The 17,268-nt window shown below is 32.1% G+C and overlaps 2 protein-coding genes across 2 annotated transcripts; both read right to left on the bottom strand.

The window, feature by feature from the left end:
• Window positions 1-1,047: 1,047 nt before the first annotated feature.
• LOC132737986 (glyoxylate/hydroxypyruvate reductase B-like) lies at window positions 1,048-8,627 on the bottom strand. The gene is made up of 9 exons (XM_060725392.1): window positions 6,666-8,627; window positions 6,293-6,330; window positions 5,922-6,064; window positions 5,140-5,216; window positions 4,562-4,658; window positions 3,526-3,646; window positions 2,860-2,927; window positions 1,571-1,700; window positions 1,048-1,291 (listed from the first exon to the last, which is right to left on the bottom strand). Exons 1-9 carry the CDS (start codon window positions 6,742-6,744, stop codon window positions 1,193-1,195), a joined length of 852 nt encoding a protein of 283 aa, XP_060581375.1. The 5' UTR covers window positions 6,745-8,627; the 3' UTR covers window positions 1,048-1,192.
• A 191-nt stretch (window positions 8,628-8,818) lies between these two features.
• LOC132737983 (glyoxylate/hydroxypyruvate reductase A-like) lies at window positions 8,819-16,332 on the bottom strand. Its single transcript, XM_060725389.1, has 10 exons — window positions 16,203-16,332; window positions 14,791-14,919; window positions 14,455-14,492; window positions 14,022-14,164; window positions 12,235-12,311; window positions 11,958-12,054; window positions 11,168-11,288; window positions 10,726-10,793; window positions 10,233-10,362; window positions 8,819-9,569 (listed from the first exon to the last, which is right to left on the bottom strand). The coding sequence occupies exons 1-10, from the start codon at window positions 16,330-16,332 to the stop codon at window positions 9,471-9,473; spliced, it is 1,032 nt and encodes a 343-aa protein (XP_060581372.1). The 3' UTR covers window positions 8,819-9,470.
• Window positions 16,333-17,268: the final 936 nt, after the last annotated feature.

Here is a 17,268-nt window from a genome sequence, read left to right as displayed (position 1 = left end):
TAGTCTACAATGTTTATGTAATTACTCGTATTTACAAGACTATATTTATAATATAAAATGTTATATATTATCGAAATAAGAAAATCAACATAAATGATTATTTCCGAAAAAAAATAAACAGTTCATACCAGTTTTTAATTACATTTGTTTGTTTGTTTGTTTCATTTTACGCCCTTTTCAACAGTATTTCAGTCATATAGGCGGGTAGTTTCCTAACCATCGTTCCTGGAGAGTTACACCAGTACTAGACTACCTTCCTCCGCGCTAAACTACCAAAGCATCTCCCGGGGATCGAACCCACGCCAGAGAGGTAACTGGATTAGAAGTCATCGACTCTAACCCCTCGACCACGGAGGCGGTTAACATACATTGCCAATGAAATAAAACAATGCATTTTAAATATCAATTAATTTACAATTAATTACAGATACACATGTAAGTTTAAAGTGTCATTATGCCCTTCCAAGTGTAAATGGTCAGTGAACAATTGAAAAAATAACAAGTTAACATTGTGACATATACCTGTGTTCAAATTTTTATTTTACTATGAAAAATTACTCAATATTCCACGTGATCAACATAATTGTTTAAAAATATCGTTCAGAATTTTATCTGTAACGCTGAATTCTTAAAAAGAGTGGGCTGATTTTTTTAAATGTAGATACTTTATATATTGTTTCGTTGTCAATTATTTGGCAATCACAATTCTTTAAACCACTTGCCCCTTATCGCTGTGGGTTCGAATCCCGACAGGGACTCTGGATTCTTTCATGTGAGGAAGCTATCCAGTTAGCTTACGGAACGTCGGTGGTTCTACTCAGCTGCCCGTTCGTACCTGAAATAATGCACGGAGGGGTACCTAAGGTCTTCCTCCACCAGTAAAGCTGGAACGTCGCGATATGACCTATACTGTGTCGATGTGACGTAACACCCAAAAAAAAAACTCTTCTTTAAGCCAATCTTTAGAAATAGATTGCTACCTCAACACAACTTGACAGGAAATACCACTTTAATAACCACTTTCGCACAAAGGAGAGGAAGTCGCTGATGATTTGGTTTCAACTGAGCACAAAGATCGCTTTTCATTGAATAATGAAGCATTATAAATAATTTGCTTTTCATTGTCAACAGTGAAGTTTTACTAACGTTAGCAGTGTTTTATTTACAAGCAATAAGCACATATGTCTATTTATTAATATCCTTGTGACCAATCTAGAGTCCCTTTTAATGGCTGTCCTGTCACATAACGGTTTAAGTTGTCCACAAAACATGCCAACAGATTGCTGATATGCTAAATTAGCGAAAATTAAGCAAAAACAAATTTATAAACTATTCATAATGTTACATTAGAATGAAACTAAATGTTTGACATATTAGAAAATAGATTTTGGATGAAAAAATTTCATCAAACAGACGTTTACCCAACCCAAATCTTGTTCTTAAAAATTATTCTTTTTATAATTGAAATACAGAATCTTTCCTAATGTATTCAATACATTCATTCATGATAAACAAATTATGTTTAAAAAGACCGATAACAGTATCATACGATGCGTTTTAATCTACTCACGGAACCATCTGAGGACCAGCCGGAAACATGTGGGGTCACAATAACTCCTCGGAGGTTCCACAGGGGACTTGAAGAAGGCAATGGTTCTTCATGGAATACATCTAAGACTGCTCCACCTAGCCATCCATTACTGAAGATAATAACAAATTGGCTTACATTGCGTCTAGAGATTAAAAGACGCTTGCTAATATATGTTAAAAGGCAAATAAAAGCGATCAATGTAGTTTGATTTCATCAATGATAAAAAGACAAACAGAGACAGATAAAAAGCATAAAAGTAATTTGGCATAGTTACATTATTTCTGTGCACTAATTTAAAGAAGACAATGAAATCCAGTTTATCATTAAACTGGGTCTCAATCTGACACATACAATACTAATTGATTAAACATTCTTCTCACTAGGTAACGTATCTTTATCGTCATCATTTACTAATTACTTTAATGAATATACGATTCTTTGTTTGAGAAATTAAACCACACCCTAACGATACTTGGAATATTAATCTAATGCCCCCCTCTATTGAGCTAATCCGGCGGACAAAATGTTAAGATGTTCTTGATGTTCTAAATAATTTATAACGATGAGACGTTTCTGTTTAACATGACATGTTTAAAAATGTGTACGGTATACTTAAAAGAATACCGCTGGTTTTATTGACGACTTATGCATACACATTGGCCAAATCAAAAATGTTGCAGGTGTGATAGTTTAAGCTTATTACACATTGTTGAGTACAACACTGAATTTTACATTTTACATATTTAGATTTTTAATTATGCTTAAACCGGTGCTAGGGGCGTACACGCTAAATTGCATTTTCCAGTACCGTCCATGAACAAGCTAAATCAAACCGTGTCTTCAACATTTTCAATTTATTTTGTCGTCTTGGACATTCTTTACGGATTCAGTTTTTTAATATTACTAGTACATGTTTATGGGTTGTGATATGAATAAGAAATGAACAGTTTAGACTCTGGAAATGAAAACGAGGCTGTAAGGGTATTGATACTGATATGGACTCTTTGGACTCTGAAGTTGAAAATTAAACAATATTGATAAGATTGGATCCAATAATGAGTCCTATTGGAACATCACGTGGTGCAGATGTTGAAAGAGCATTGGTTATTTTTATAAGGTGTGAAACAGAACATGTTCATGGACGACACATTCCTCTCGTTGATCTCATTTTCAATCCAAATGCAAAAACATATCATTTAAAACAAAATAAGTTTTTAGAACTTTTGAAAAGATCATTTTTCAAGTTTGGAAGGAAATTGAAAACTTACTTAATTGCTTTAATTATGCTTTCTTCATCTACGACATCTCCACGTCCAACATTGATGAAAATACTTTTCTGGAATGAAGGTAATGACAAACTTATTGGCATGCAACTATCAAACGTATCTCGGTGTTTGTATATTCTTTATTAAAAGCATATCACTGAATAAAAATGCGGGTTGGAACAGACATAAGTGACATTTGAAGAAAAAACATGATAATATGGCACAGATTCAGTCGATGTCTTTTAAATCGAAAATGTAGAATTAAAACGTATATTGCAACTCATTCGTCCTTCTAATGACAACCAAAACAATTTGAGCGAGATAAGGACAATTGTCTTGCGTTTTTTTAAAACACCCGACTATAAAACCTAACAAATTTCAACACTTAAAAAAACAAATAAACACATATCAACCCTTTTGAATTGATGCTATTTGACGCTGTTGTAATGTGCATTTTTATTGCATTATCAATCTGACCGTTATGGAACATTCTATAATGTTTAATTGTTTTGTTTTTTTTGTGGTTTTTTTTTTTTTTTTTTTCGACATACAATTTTTTTTTTCATTTCATGTAGGTCATATTCTGTATTTCTTTATTTCATATTTTAATCGAAATAAAATTGTGTTAATTGTGTTAGCTAAATAACTTCTGAGACCATCTTTTGTTACCTTTGCTTTGCAATTTTCCAGAATGTTACCAGACAACATGTCCTTAGTCTGTAGTGTGCTTGGTAAGATATTACATATATAATCGCAATTTTCTAGCAATTCCTCTAGTTGATTTGTTGTCCTGGAATGATTCAAGTTTATTAATTTTCATTGTTATGCATACTAAAGTCTTTTATCATTTGCTCTCATTGAATGTGTTTTAAAGGGAGACACAGGCAAAATTTTCATTTCTTAGTTTTGGATTTTTCATTCATTATTCTGTTAATGCCCCCAAAGTTAATACATTAGACAGTCAAAAGAACAAAACTTTTCTGCGTAGAAAAAATAAAATGGTGGTTTCCTAACTTGACCCGCGTGGGTCAGGTTAGAGCACTAGGATTTCACAAAAGTTGTCACGGTGAACTCTGGAAACGTTAAAGAACATGTCAAGTGAATGACTTTGACTTGTTTCAATCCTACAATATCCACAATATATTTTATTGTAACTTCGAGGGTTTATTCTAGTGACATGACTTGTTTTAAAACTATTCGTTGATTTTATTGGCGTCTAAATTTTGTTCATTAAAATGGATATATTTAAGCCTCAAACCAAAAATATGTAGACTTTAAACAAAAATTTATGCTGGAACTTTCAGAAATGTCATTTCAGCGTGATTTGAGAACATAAGATCATTTTGATATTTTTGTCATTATTTTGCCTGAATATCCCTTTAATATATTGTAATATAATACTCAGTTGGAATATCACAATGGTAGAAATATTATCATGCAGTCTTGGCTTTTTGCCAGTGGTCCAGTATTGCTGGGTTGTGTTAAGCAATGCGTTTATTAAGTGGCGCCCTTATTTATTAAGTTTGTTTTTCACATTCAATGAAATTTGACGTTTTGTGCTCATAGAATACCAGTCATTTCCTGGTTGAGATATTCACATGTTTTTCTATCTGAGCGACAAAGAAACTTAATAATCAGTGAACATTTTCAAGAAAATTATTCTCATTAGTATTATTTATTTTCATTGCAAGAAAATAGTGAGTACCTATAAACATCAATGTATTGACTCTGGGTTTCTGGTGGGTGTTCCATCCTCGTTAACCCCCATACTTTCATTTTAAACTCCTTACATGATTTTGCAACTGGCAAAAGACAAAAGGTGGAAATAAACATAGGATACAATCTTCTTTTCTTTTAAACAACAAAACAATATCGCCATAAATTGAATAAATTCAAAATACATTTTACAGTGTAAACTTTTATAACTGATTAGTTATGCCAGCTTAAAGAACATTTGATTATGTTGTAATAGAACAATGTAAAGGAAATGGTGTATGTGTTTAAACATATCAACAGGGTTTTGTAAAAATAGTTCAAAATTTATGTGCAGTAAAGAAATATGTTAACATTATTACTATCTCATTTGCGGACCTTGTCAGGATACATTATTTAGTTACATGCACATGTTATTGTTGTGTCCTCCATTATTGTCTTTAGATCACAAAATATTTCATTTCAGAAAAACATTCAATATAATCTTAATATAAAATTAATGCAAATAGGGATTTTCTGCTGAGTGGAAACTTAAACAAATTAATGTTAAAGCAATGCATTACTACTCACGATGAAGTCCAATTTCTCCTGCACCTAGAATACCAATTGTTAGAGAGGACAAGACTCGACTTTTAGCATAAATCATTCTGCAAAGGAAACTCTCTCGCATTACCTATCTTTAGGTCTTATAGAAGATATCTTACACCATAAATAATCAGGTTGGTAGTACTTAGTATCATCCGTGAAAACAAACAAAAAACGAATTATCTTGCTGAGTAATTGGAAAGTTTTAAATGACATAAAAACATATAGCAGATAATAAAGTAGAACAAAATATAATTTTTCAACATATATATGTTCACAATTAATAACTTTAGCCCTCTTTAAGGTTTAGTTTCCCATGGATATTTCATAAGATTATCCAATTGATAAATTTCTATCATTTTTATGAATATTTAAAACGTTAACGGAATATGTGCCCATTGTTAACCTATGTGAATAAAGCTTTTATCTTTAATGAGCGTCTGAATGGTGGTTGGCATACTTTTCGTCGATTCCGGTAAAAGCGACTTTTAAATGTACACAGTTTATAGGAAATAGACAATCAGAAAGTGTCAAATAGAACTGTTAGATTAAGTCAAAGGCTTGGCATAAGGAGTCGGTCATTCAATACTATATAACATAAAACATAGAGTGGCAAATAGATAAAAATATTCGGAAACAAACATTTAGTAATCCTCAAAGAAAAGAAGCTTATTCTGTTGAGCAAAAATATAAATTATAATTCTGTTTTGATGATTGCGTTAGATATGAAAATAAAATTACAATGTGAGGAACAAACTAAATCTTACTGTTCCCATTTAGACTTTTGCTGCGACTCCTTGGCTTGGAAGAAAAGCCTCTCTTTGGCTATAATATAACCGATCACATACTCTGTAATGTGCTCTGCATTCAGGGAGCCCGGAGTTTTAGTAAGAATAAAGTTTGGTAGCGGCTGAAAAAATAAACGTATACATATAATTCCAAAGGAAGATTGCAAACAGTGATTTGTTCGGAACGACACAAGCGTTTTTTCAACTTACGAATATAAAATAATTACTGCTTTGGTCTTTGTATTTTTCATGATTCGTATTTGTTATGTTGAATGCTTGGAAATTTACACTGAATCTGTAGCTATTTAACGCTTACATGAGGAATGTACTTAATGTATGTTAGCTTTTACCTCATCCTTTTCAAATGTTTTCATTAAAATATCCACTCCTGGAAGAAATGAGAAATCAATTAATTGTCTAACACTGTCACAAACGCGACGGAAATTTCTTCTACAATAAAATATTTTTTAATTAGAAAAGACAAAGAATACCATTATTTTATCAAAGATACATTTATAAAAATAAAAAGATATAAATGAAATATTTATGTTATGGTTTAGATTTTATATGAAATCGAAGTTAGATTATTATTAAAAAGGTATTGCTTAAGATCTTGCTATTCTTTTCCTACTTCTTCAAATGATTATATATTAGCAGAGTATCGCAGTTGAATCTGTAATGGAAACACATCACATCAAGTGTTATACAAAGTAAATGACGAACCATTCCATGCGGTGTGTGCCCATTTTAGATTGACCAGATTCGTCCTATATTTTGCTAACACTGGTATATCTACAAACATAACTTCTATCTTGCTTGCAAAAACCTTGTCTTCAAGCTCAGGAACTTCATCTAGAATAAATAAAAAAAAAACTAACACATCTTATTTATGAATCTTATAGAAGCGTTTGCCACCCGTTTTAATGGCATGTAGATATGCTTACTTATTTCTTAATAAGAAGTGTTTAGAAATGTTTAATAGCATATTAAGCCTCAGAACTTATATACATGTATATCGTGTCTTTATTAGAAAGTGTAAGCATGTCATTTTAATTGTTGTAATGATTGATTTAGAGTATTTTAGATAATAATCACCTGAAGAAAAACAGTGCTCAATGTAATAAGCTATTAAGAGATAAAAAGCCCCTTGTTACAAAATTTGACAAAATCCCCTGTAACCAAACTTGACAAAATCCCCTGTAATCAAGCCTAACAAAATCATCTATAACCAAACCTGGCAAAATCCCCTGCAACTAAACCTGAAAAAAATCCCAGTAACCAAACTATTAAATTGCCTGTTACCAAACCTTACAAAATCCTCAGTAACAAAACCTGACAAAATCCACAGTAACCAAACCTAACAAAATCCACCGGAACCAAATTTGACAAAATCCTCAGTAACCAAACCTAACAAAATCATGTGTAACCAAACCTTACAAAATCCTTAATAACCAAACCGGACAAAATCCCCTGTAACCAAACCTAACAAAATCCCCTGTAACCAAACCTGACAAAATCCCCTGTAAGCAAACCTTACAAAATCATCTGTAACCAAACCTGACCAAATTCCCTGCAACTTAATTTGACAACATCCCCTGTAACTAAACTTTATAAAGTCCCTTGTGACCCAAACCTGACAAGATTCCCTGTAACCAAACCTGACAAAAGTCAATGCAACTAAAGAAATATTTTCTTTATCTAATCATGTATATAACATATGTATGCTTAACAAGATTAATCCTTGCTTAATAACTATGTGAATATTCTATAGGTCTAACGTAATAAAATAGCAACTTACATTGTGTAGAAGTCAGTTTTGTCATTTTAGATGTATCAGAGAGTTCTCTTTAGGAACAAGATAGGCCAGTTGGGATCCTAGTTTTTCTAAAAATGTTGCTACGTAAATATTCATGTGATTAATTTGTTGAAACTCCAAAACAATCAATTTTATATTATAAAACTATTTTTACAACTGCTTGTTTGTAAGAAATATTTTCCTTCAGATTCACATTTTATCAGCGTTTAATTGGCCTGATAAAATCAACTGGTAAAACAACTGTTACTATGAGGAAAATACTTAAATGTTTGTATCAAAATATTAAACATTTAACGATGTTATCTTTGATGTTTTCAGATAACACATCAACGTAAAGTTTCTTTATTTTTAGAAGTAGATTTAAAATATGGGTCAACATATGTTTCATAAACATACAGTATATGAAAGGTCGTGACACACTTTTTCATTATAGCCACAATAGTGTACAAAATCGCATTCGCGAATGTGGCATATTTTTGTTTCCATTTTGATGTGACTCAGCATAGTCTGGTTCCCAGCATCTATTGTAAATATTTTGTGTTTACAAAGGGAAGGTAATCCAGACCAGACATATACATGGCTTTGCAAACGATATCACGTGATCAAGTTTAATGACGAATTTTGACACTGCTATTGCTATTTGTGATTTCGTGCTATATTTAAGCAGATGGATGTCACTTGACCTTTCCTGCCAAAAATATATTTTTAAAGTTGCATTTTCAAGTAGGAAAAGGAGACAAAGTAAGTCAAAGAAAAGGCACCTATACTGGGTTACTACATTTTAGATCGGCATACATTACCTTGATACACTTTGCATGGCAAACTTCATGCGATTGTACCTGTACTTAGTGCTGATTCAGGACTTTATTTGGAGATGGGGTCTCTCTAAAATGCTTGCAAAAGTGACGATACTTCTCAGGATATCGGCATTAATTCTGATGAAAAACAATATTGATTATTTCTTGTCCTTTATCATAAAAAAGCAATCAAACATATTTCATAATAAATTGCCTATGAAATAAAAGTTTAAAAAATTATAGTTTAAAGGTTTACAAAAATATAATAACAGAAACATATTATCCTAACCATAGTGTATATAAACTTCAATCATGAAATTAGGTCCATACTTCAAACATGAAATACCGGTAAAGTCTAAGCAATCACAAAGAAGTCAGCGCAAAAAATGCATTAGCATCTCTTTTATTTTAAATCTTTCACAACGTTAAAGGCAAAATCTTTTCTAAAACAAAGTGTCAGCATAGCTTAATATTTTCTCAACTACAAATGTAATAAATCTGTACATATCTAAATACTACAGTAAATAGTAACACGGAATATGTTTCAATGTTAAAGACATTTATATGCAAAAAATGTACAAATTAAGCAAAGACATATGTCAATGAACATCAAAGACGCGATCCTTATTTTATATGCAACATAATGTTAAAGATCAAACATTGCCGGAATAAACGGTCAGTCGCCAACTTCATGTACATGTTTCCAATTACTGCGTTTCTTTTTATATTGCATGAATATATGTAATTTTCAATTGCATGTTTGTTATTATTTTTGCAATAATATGTATAATTTTCAATAGCAATGTTTGTTATTTTGCATAGATAAACATGTATGTTATTTCCAATTGCAGTGTTTCTTTTCATCAAGCACAGTAAAACTATGATGTATAAACAACAACGTTTCCGTTTACAGTGTCAATAACCTTGTGACCAATCAAGTACTCCTTTCAAAGGCAACCCTTCTGTGTAACGCTGGTAATTGTCAATAAAGAAGTCTGTTATCTTCTTGGTGTACTAATAAAAGAAAAATATTACTTAATTATAATAATGCATTTCCAAATTACTGAACTTAGTTGATTTTTTAATATGATATTGAATATTTCATTATTTTTTTCATTTTGAAAAAAATAACAAGTAAAACTTTCGATTGTTTTTAATATTTTAAGTACAAATGAATCACAAATCTTCCTTTATGTTATTTAATCTCAACCTTTAAAAACTATCAAAGTGCTAAAATCATTCTGTATGTATAAAATAAACACCAAATTTCACCAAATGCAAAAATATGCAAATTTACCGTCAAAATTATGCATGAATTTTGCTGATAACGTAGAATATGTGCAAATATATCATTCTTTTCATTTGATTTATGTAAAATATTTTTTATCCGTTAATCTTCCGTGATACTTATGGTGGCTGACTTGTACCATGTCGTATTTTAAGGGTGGCAAAAGTACGACAAAATGTTGACTGTCATATTTTTGTGTTTACGTCCGGAGCATCACGGAGCGAAAATACTATATGACACAAATCAGCCACCATAGATACTCGTTACAGCCATATATGTGCAATGCTACGGCGTTTCTTTTTCACAAATTCCTACGTTATTTTCACATTTCTGCGTTACTTGATAAACACAATGAAATAAGTAAACAATAAGAGCAATTTTAAACATACTGATACAGCTTCTGACCAACCGGATACATGTGGCGTTACTATTACCCCCGGAAGGTTCCAAAAGGGGCTAGAAGAAGGCAACGGTTCCTCGCGAAAAACATCTAGCACTGCTCCACTGAGCCATCCGTTCCTGAAATTATGTTTAGAAATATTTACGATTTTCAACGAGAATGTTTCAATTGAAAAACATTACTGCATCATTAGAATTTAACCTACTTAATTTGTTTAATGGATTTGCTATGCTTTGAATTTAGAATGGCCACGATTTCAATTTTTTAAAGTAAAAACAATAACTGATCTGGCTTTACATTGCGCAAATGCACAGACTGGCCCAGTCCCCTACCGATAGCCAATGTCCCAGCAGATTATGGCTCAGTATTTATCTACTTTTCTTAGTAATTGGTCAATGTTAACGCTATTACCAAGTTGTTAAAGCGATAAAAGAACTGAAATAAAAGTAAGATACTAAATAAGAAACTGATTGGAATCATACTTTATTGCATTGACAATACTTTGTTCATCAATTACATCTCCACGTCCAACATTGATGAAAATACTTTTCTGAAATACAAAAAAAAATAGATATGTTTTTTTTTTTGTTTGACGAGTTAAAATGTCTTATTTACTTTTTGCAATTGAGTCGACTTAATCAAAACCTTTACGGCTTACTAACCTTAAACTTAGACAAAAATCAAGGTACATCTAGCAAAAAGCCTTTTTCACACTTCATGCTTTTAGCAAAATGGAAAATATTCAACAATGTTACATTTAATTGCTGAAACACGTTTAAACAATACAAACGACATACCTCCATGGCTAACTTTTCTTGTATGTAAACAAAAATTAGGACACCTAGCAAAAGGCCCAGCTACATTCCGGCGCTTTAAGCAAAATAGAATATATTCAACAATTGTTGGAAGTATCGACGAGCATACCTTACAGCTGCAGGCTTTCAACACATCTCCAGACAGCAAATCTCTGGTCTCTGGTGTACTTGGTAAAACATTGCAAATATAATCACAGTTTTCTAGCAGATCATTGAGTCGTTCTGTGGTCCTGTTCATAATGTAAAGATAGCTTACAGCAATGATGTACTAGCCATTCTAGGCTGTTGCTGATATTTCAACTAGAATTCAGTGTTTGTTTGCTTGATTGATTGATTGTATTTATCAAGCAGTTATGACAATATACTTATATAATCCTTTTTAAAGACTCCTTAACCTTCAGAAATCATTGTATCATTTTTTTTTCTTCTTTAGAAAGAGTAAGCAAGTGGTTTAACCTATTTTGATATGTTCGCAAAGAGCATGTTTACCGATAATAACCTGAAGAAAGTAGTGATGTATGTGAAAAATGCCTTCAGAGTAGTCACATGTAAACATAGTATTGACAATACAAAATACCTATTCACGATAACTGTAATTTATACCAAAATGCAAAAGGAGCAAAGGATGTTCCGGTTATATGGTCAATGTGTAATCCTTTGGAAGCACTCGTGCCTGAAATAATGCACGAAGGGTCATCTAAGGTCTTCCCCCACCAGTAAAGCTAGAAAGTCGCCATAAGACTAATACTGCGCTTGTACCACATTAAAACCCAACCTCTAAAAAAGGTTTTGAGATTCAAAAGTTTTGTCATTTTAGGGGTTTCATTGACTTTTAAATTAATTAAATTAATAGTTTCTAAATAAAATATATTTTTTCTTTAGAATCAGGCGGACTTTACCTAAATACGTCCACATATGCACATCTGTTTTCTGGCGAAGATTCCCTTCGTGAAAGACCCCATACTGTGAGTCCGAATCCCTTACATATTTTGGCAACTGTAATCAAAAATATTTCGTAGTTAAACTGTTATCTAATTCGTAGTAATCTTATAATAGATTTGTACCTTTATTTGTAAAAAAACGTTACATTAAATAAATAAGCAAAACTTCATTATTATCATATGAATTATGTAAATATATATACTGAAAATGTCATGGAGTTAACAGTTTGCGTACGATGTTGTCCAATTTGCCCGATTCCGAGAATTCCTATTGTTAGAGATGGTATGTAGCGACTGTTAGTATATATGTCTCTGAAAATATAACGTTTAGAAATATATTGGTACGCTTTGTTAGGATGAGAGTATACGTTAAAATATTGGTACGTTTTGTTATGATAAGAATTACGTTCAAATACTGGTACATTTTGTACGGATAAGAATATACGTTAAAATACTGGTACATTTTGTTAAGGTAGGAATAAACGTTCAAATACTGGTACATTTTGTACGGATAAGAATATACGTTAAAATACTGGTACATTTTGTTAAGGTAAGAATATACGTTCAAATACTGGTACATTTTGTACGGATAAGAGTATACGTTAAAATACTGGTACATTTTGTTAAGGTAAGAATATACGTTCAAATATTGGTACATTTTGTTAAGGTAAGAATATACGTTCAAATACTGGTACATTTTGTACGGATAAGAGTATACGTTCAAATACTGGTACATTTTGTTAAGGTACGAATATATGTTCAAATATTGGTACATTTTGTTAAGGTTAGAATATACGTTCAAATATTGGTACATTTTGTTAAGGTAAGAGTATACGTTCAAATACTGATACATTTTGTTAAGGTAAGAATATACGTTAAAATACTGGTACATTTTGTTAAGGTAAGAATATACGTTCAAATACTGGTACATTTTGTTAAGGTAAGAAAATACGTTAAAATATTGGTACATTTTTAAGGTAAGAATAGACGTTATAATATTTGTTGTTGCTTTTTTCTGTGTGTACAATTATTGTTGATGTTGGTGGTGTTGGTAGTGGTTATTGTTTTTTTCAAAATGACAATTAATTACCAGATTCATTTTGTAAAAGATCAGCTTAAACAAAATATGTCGAATTTACTAAATTTAAAGATAGGTGGTTTCACATATAATATTTCACTTTTTTGTTAAGGAATTTTAGTTTAGAGACCACATTCCTTTTAGAGCTTAATCTTGCCATCGAAAACGACTTTTTACCACATAAAATACAAAATAAAGTTGGCAACAGTTAGACACTGAAAGGAAGACAATTGAATGATATAAACTGGGGAAAATAGAATACAGTACGACTTGGTCAGTCGTTGTCCTGTACGCACTTTGTCCACATGAAAGTATGTTTATAAACAAAATATTGTAGACAATTTATGGGAAATAGACATTCAGAAATGTTCAAATTTAGGTATTCTAATTTAACGAAAAAGAAGGTCTAAGACTAAAATATGAAAATGTACACATACATACACATTATCGGATTTAAAGTGAGTTAATAAGTCTACCATACTTAGTGACAGGTTTTTGATAAGTACCTTATCAAATACATACTCGTATTCTCAAATTTGTTTCATGAGAAGTTAATAAACTCCTACTATTGATGTACTCATATTGTTTTATAATCTGATGAGAAATAATAATCACTGATAAATTTTGTAAATGGTACAGACAGCTTGTTTAAATAAAATTTCAACATCTCATTAACAAATGAGCAGTGTCATGACAAAACCAACATAATGGGTTTGCGACCAGCATGGATCCAGACCAGTCTGATTAGGATCCTTGCTGTTCGCTATCAGTTTCTCTATAGCTTGTAATAGGGTTTATAAGCGAACAGCATGGATCCTGATCAGACTCCGCGGATGCGCAGGCTGGTCTGGATCCATGCTGGTCGCAAACCCATTATGTTGGTTTTGTCGTGACGCGGCTCATATAGTTAAATAACATAAAATGGCATAATTATTTTGAAATACCTGTTCCATTTGTTCTTGTCTTGTGCTTCCTTTGCTTCAAATAGTTTCCTCTCATAAGCTATAATATGGCCTATAACATATTCTGTTATTTGAGATGCATTCAGGGCTCCAGGAGTCTTTGTTAGTTTGAAGTTTGGGAAAGGCTAATACAAATATATAGATAACGTAAATCAGCCAAAATGGCTTATTAAACTATGCAGTATATTGATCGGCAATAGTTTATTAATTATTTCATCTTGAATTACCAAAAAACGTAAAATACTAAAAAACGTAAAAACGTCGCCAGATATTGCTAACAAACACTTAAAGTGTACATCAGTTAAATATGCTAGTTGGTTTAATATGAAACATTACACTGTATATCATGTTTTAAACATGTATAAATTTTAGTAACGTGACTATATTATCAAAATTATAATTGAATAATGTCTACCTCATCTTTTCGAAGTGCTTTCATAAAGACATCGACGCCTGCAATTGTACCAACAAAACCGTTATTTTAGTTAATACAAATCATGTGTTAACAATAAAATTACTGTAATGAACATTTCCTCAGGGTTGGTTAGAAGATATTTTTTACATTTCGTTTGATTTGGAGCTTTATTTGCCAAAATTAGGTACAAACTAAATATATGTTTGATCTGTATACAGTATAAAATAAAGTACAAACTGATTGACTTTAGACAACTTCGTCGAAGAAGGTGTAATTTAACGTTGGCTGGCTCGACAAATACATCATCGTCAAACACTCTTTTCGTTATCAACTTACCATTTGCAGCAGTATGTGCCCATCTCAGGTTGACCAAGTTTTCCCTATATCTGGCTAATACAGACAGGTCTGTAAACATAACTTTTATCTGGCTAGCGTACACCTTGTCTTCAAGTTCGAGCACTTTCCCTACGAAATGAAATAAAAAGTAACCCTTTCTTCTCCTTTTCATTATGTGACTTTCATTTTAGAATCACTTTGTTAGTCCCCTTGCCGGTTAAGTTGAAGGGAACTTTAGGTTTTCCCTCCTTTCAGTCTATCCGCCAGTCAGTCTATCCGTTCGCAAAAATAGATCAAATAATAGATCCCGTAATAAATGCACATAGTACTGACAATATTTTTATGAAACTTGATATATGGATCAATGATGTTCGTGAAGTTGGCAGCGTAGCAGCGTAGCAGCCTGAAGTTGGCAGCCTAGCAGCCTAATAGCCTAAAGAAAACTAAGGATAATACAAATATGAAAACCGTCGGAAATGAATCGGTAGCACATACTTAGACCTTTCCACGTCTTATTTCAGTATCTATTAATATTGAACTTTGTGTTTTTTTTATTTTGACGCAGTTAGCAGCCTAGCAGCCCTTTATGTATATAGTAAATACTTAAAAAAATTCTTTTAAAAAACCCTAGGAGCTGGAGCTAAGATATTTAGCATGAAACATCTTCTAATGGGTGTCTACCATTTATTGTTCAAATAAGGGCCCTTGGGAATAAAATTGGCCCCGCCCCATGGATCATTGATTTTCCTTATATGTATATAGTAAAATCTTTAAAAAATCTTCTTTTAAAAAACCCAAAGAGCTAGAGTTTAGATATTAAGCATGAACTATCTTCTAGTGAGTGTCTACCAATTTTGTTCAAATAAAAGCCCTTGGGGACAAAATTGGCCCCCGCCCAGAGGGGGTCATTGTTTTTCTGTAAAAACTTAAAAAATCTTCTACAGCTAAAGCTTAGATATTTATCATGAAACATCTTCAAACATCTAACAAGTTTGTTCAAATAAAAGCCGCTGGGTTAAAATTGGCCCCGACCCGGGGACCTATATACAGGTGATCGATTTCAGGGCCATTATGGCCCTCTTGTTTAAATAAGGACCGCGATATTGGAATAAGACGTGAAATAGTCTAAGTATGTGCTACCGATTCATTTCCGACGGTTTTCATGTTTGTACTATCCTTAGTTTTCTTTAGGCTGCTAGGCTGCCAGGCTGCTAGACTGCTAACTTCACAAATTTCGAAGTGTCAAAATAAAAATGATTTTGAAAGAGCTTTATAGAGCATAAACTTAACGTCTAGTTATCTTGCAACAGTGCACGTGTCCTCAAACAGGGTAAAATATAACATAAACCATGTACATTAGTAAGAAGTATGTTAATATAATACTTTTCACAATTATATACAAAATTACTTACATGAACCATCATTCAGCGTGATTATTGTAAGCACTATTAACTTTATATCAGCATTTTGTAAAAGATAATCCTCGCGATACTGTTTAATCGTGCAACAATAAACTACAGGCCTTGAGTCTTCGTCTGACATTTTCTCATATCTCGCATCTTAAAGCATACAAATTTAATGTGCATCAATGCAAACGCTGGTTATCTGGGTAGACTTAAGTATGGTGTCTAAAATGTACCACTTATACTTTTTATCATATTGCAAAGCGATAAATAAGAAAGGTCAAGAATACGACATAAGGCGATGCGAAATATTGAACATTGCGCAAATCGGTTACTTTACAAGTGGCTCTTTTTTAACAGATAAATAACACGGGGGAGGAAGTGTTACACGAAGGATGGAGTTCTTATGATAACTTGTTCAGGAGTTCTTGTGATAACTGTCACGGAGTTCGTAGGAAAACATCTGTATATACTACAAAAACACTCGTTAAAATGGTTATTTTCATTTTTCTAAAAAGAGTTTTAGGTGCTAAATTAAACTTTAATGATTAAGATTGTCTTACATCTTGTATTATGTGTCAAAAACTAATTCACAGGCCATTTTTAATCGCCTCTTGCTTCAAATCTGGTAGTTTTGAGTAAAATTTCCAAATTATTTGCCAATTCACAAGTATTGACCTGTTTATTTCTGGTCTTCATCCTTTCCATACATAATTACCTAATTATAATGCAAAATTGCAAACATAAAGCATCGGCTAACAGATTTATAGCCGATTTTTCAAATGTCCCGGAGTTCTTGTGATAACTCTGAAATGTCACAGAGTTCTTATGATAACTTTTGTTATTGCAAGTGTGTTCCTTGCGCTAAATCACGGCACGTTTTAGCGTTTTTAATTATTCATTGAGATTGTAAATCATTATGACATGTAGTACGCTCATCCTTTGCGCAAAAAATAGGATATATAACGTTGGTTTTGAGTGAATTTTAGTTCAAGAGATATTTTTTCTTTCCCCCTGTTTCTTTTTCATAGTATTCTTTTTTGTTTGACTTAGATTTCGTAGACTTGAAAAATGA

This window comes from Ruditapes philippinarum, unplaced genomic scaffold, assembly GCF_026571515.1.
Source record: "Ruditapes philippinarum isolate M1 unplaced genomic scaffold, ASM2657151v2 ctg276_1_1_1_1, whole genome shotgun sequence".
Classification (NCBI taxonomy): domain Eukaryota; kingdom Metazoa; phylum Mollusca; class Bivalvia; order Venerida; family Veneridae; genus Ruditapes; species Ruditapes philippinarum.
This window is presented reverse-complemented; position numbering and strand designations above follow the sequence as displayed.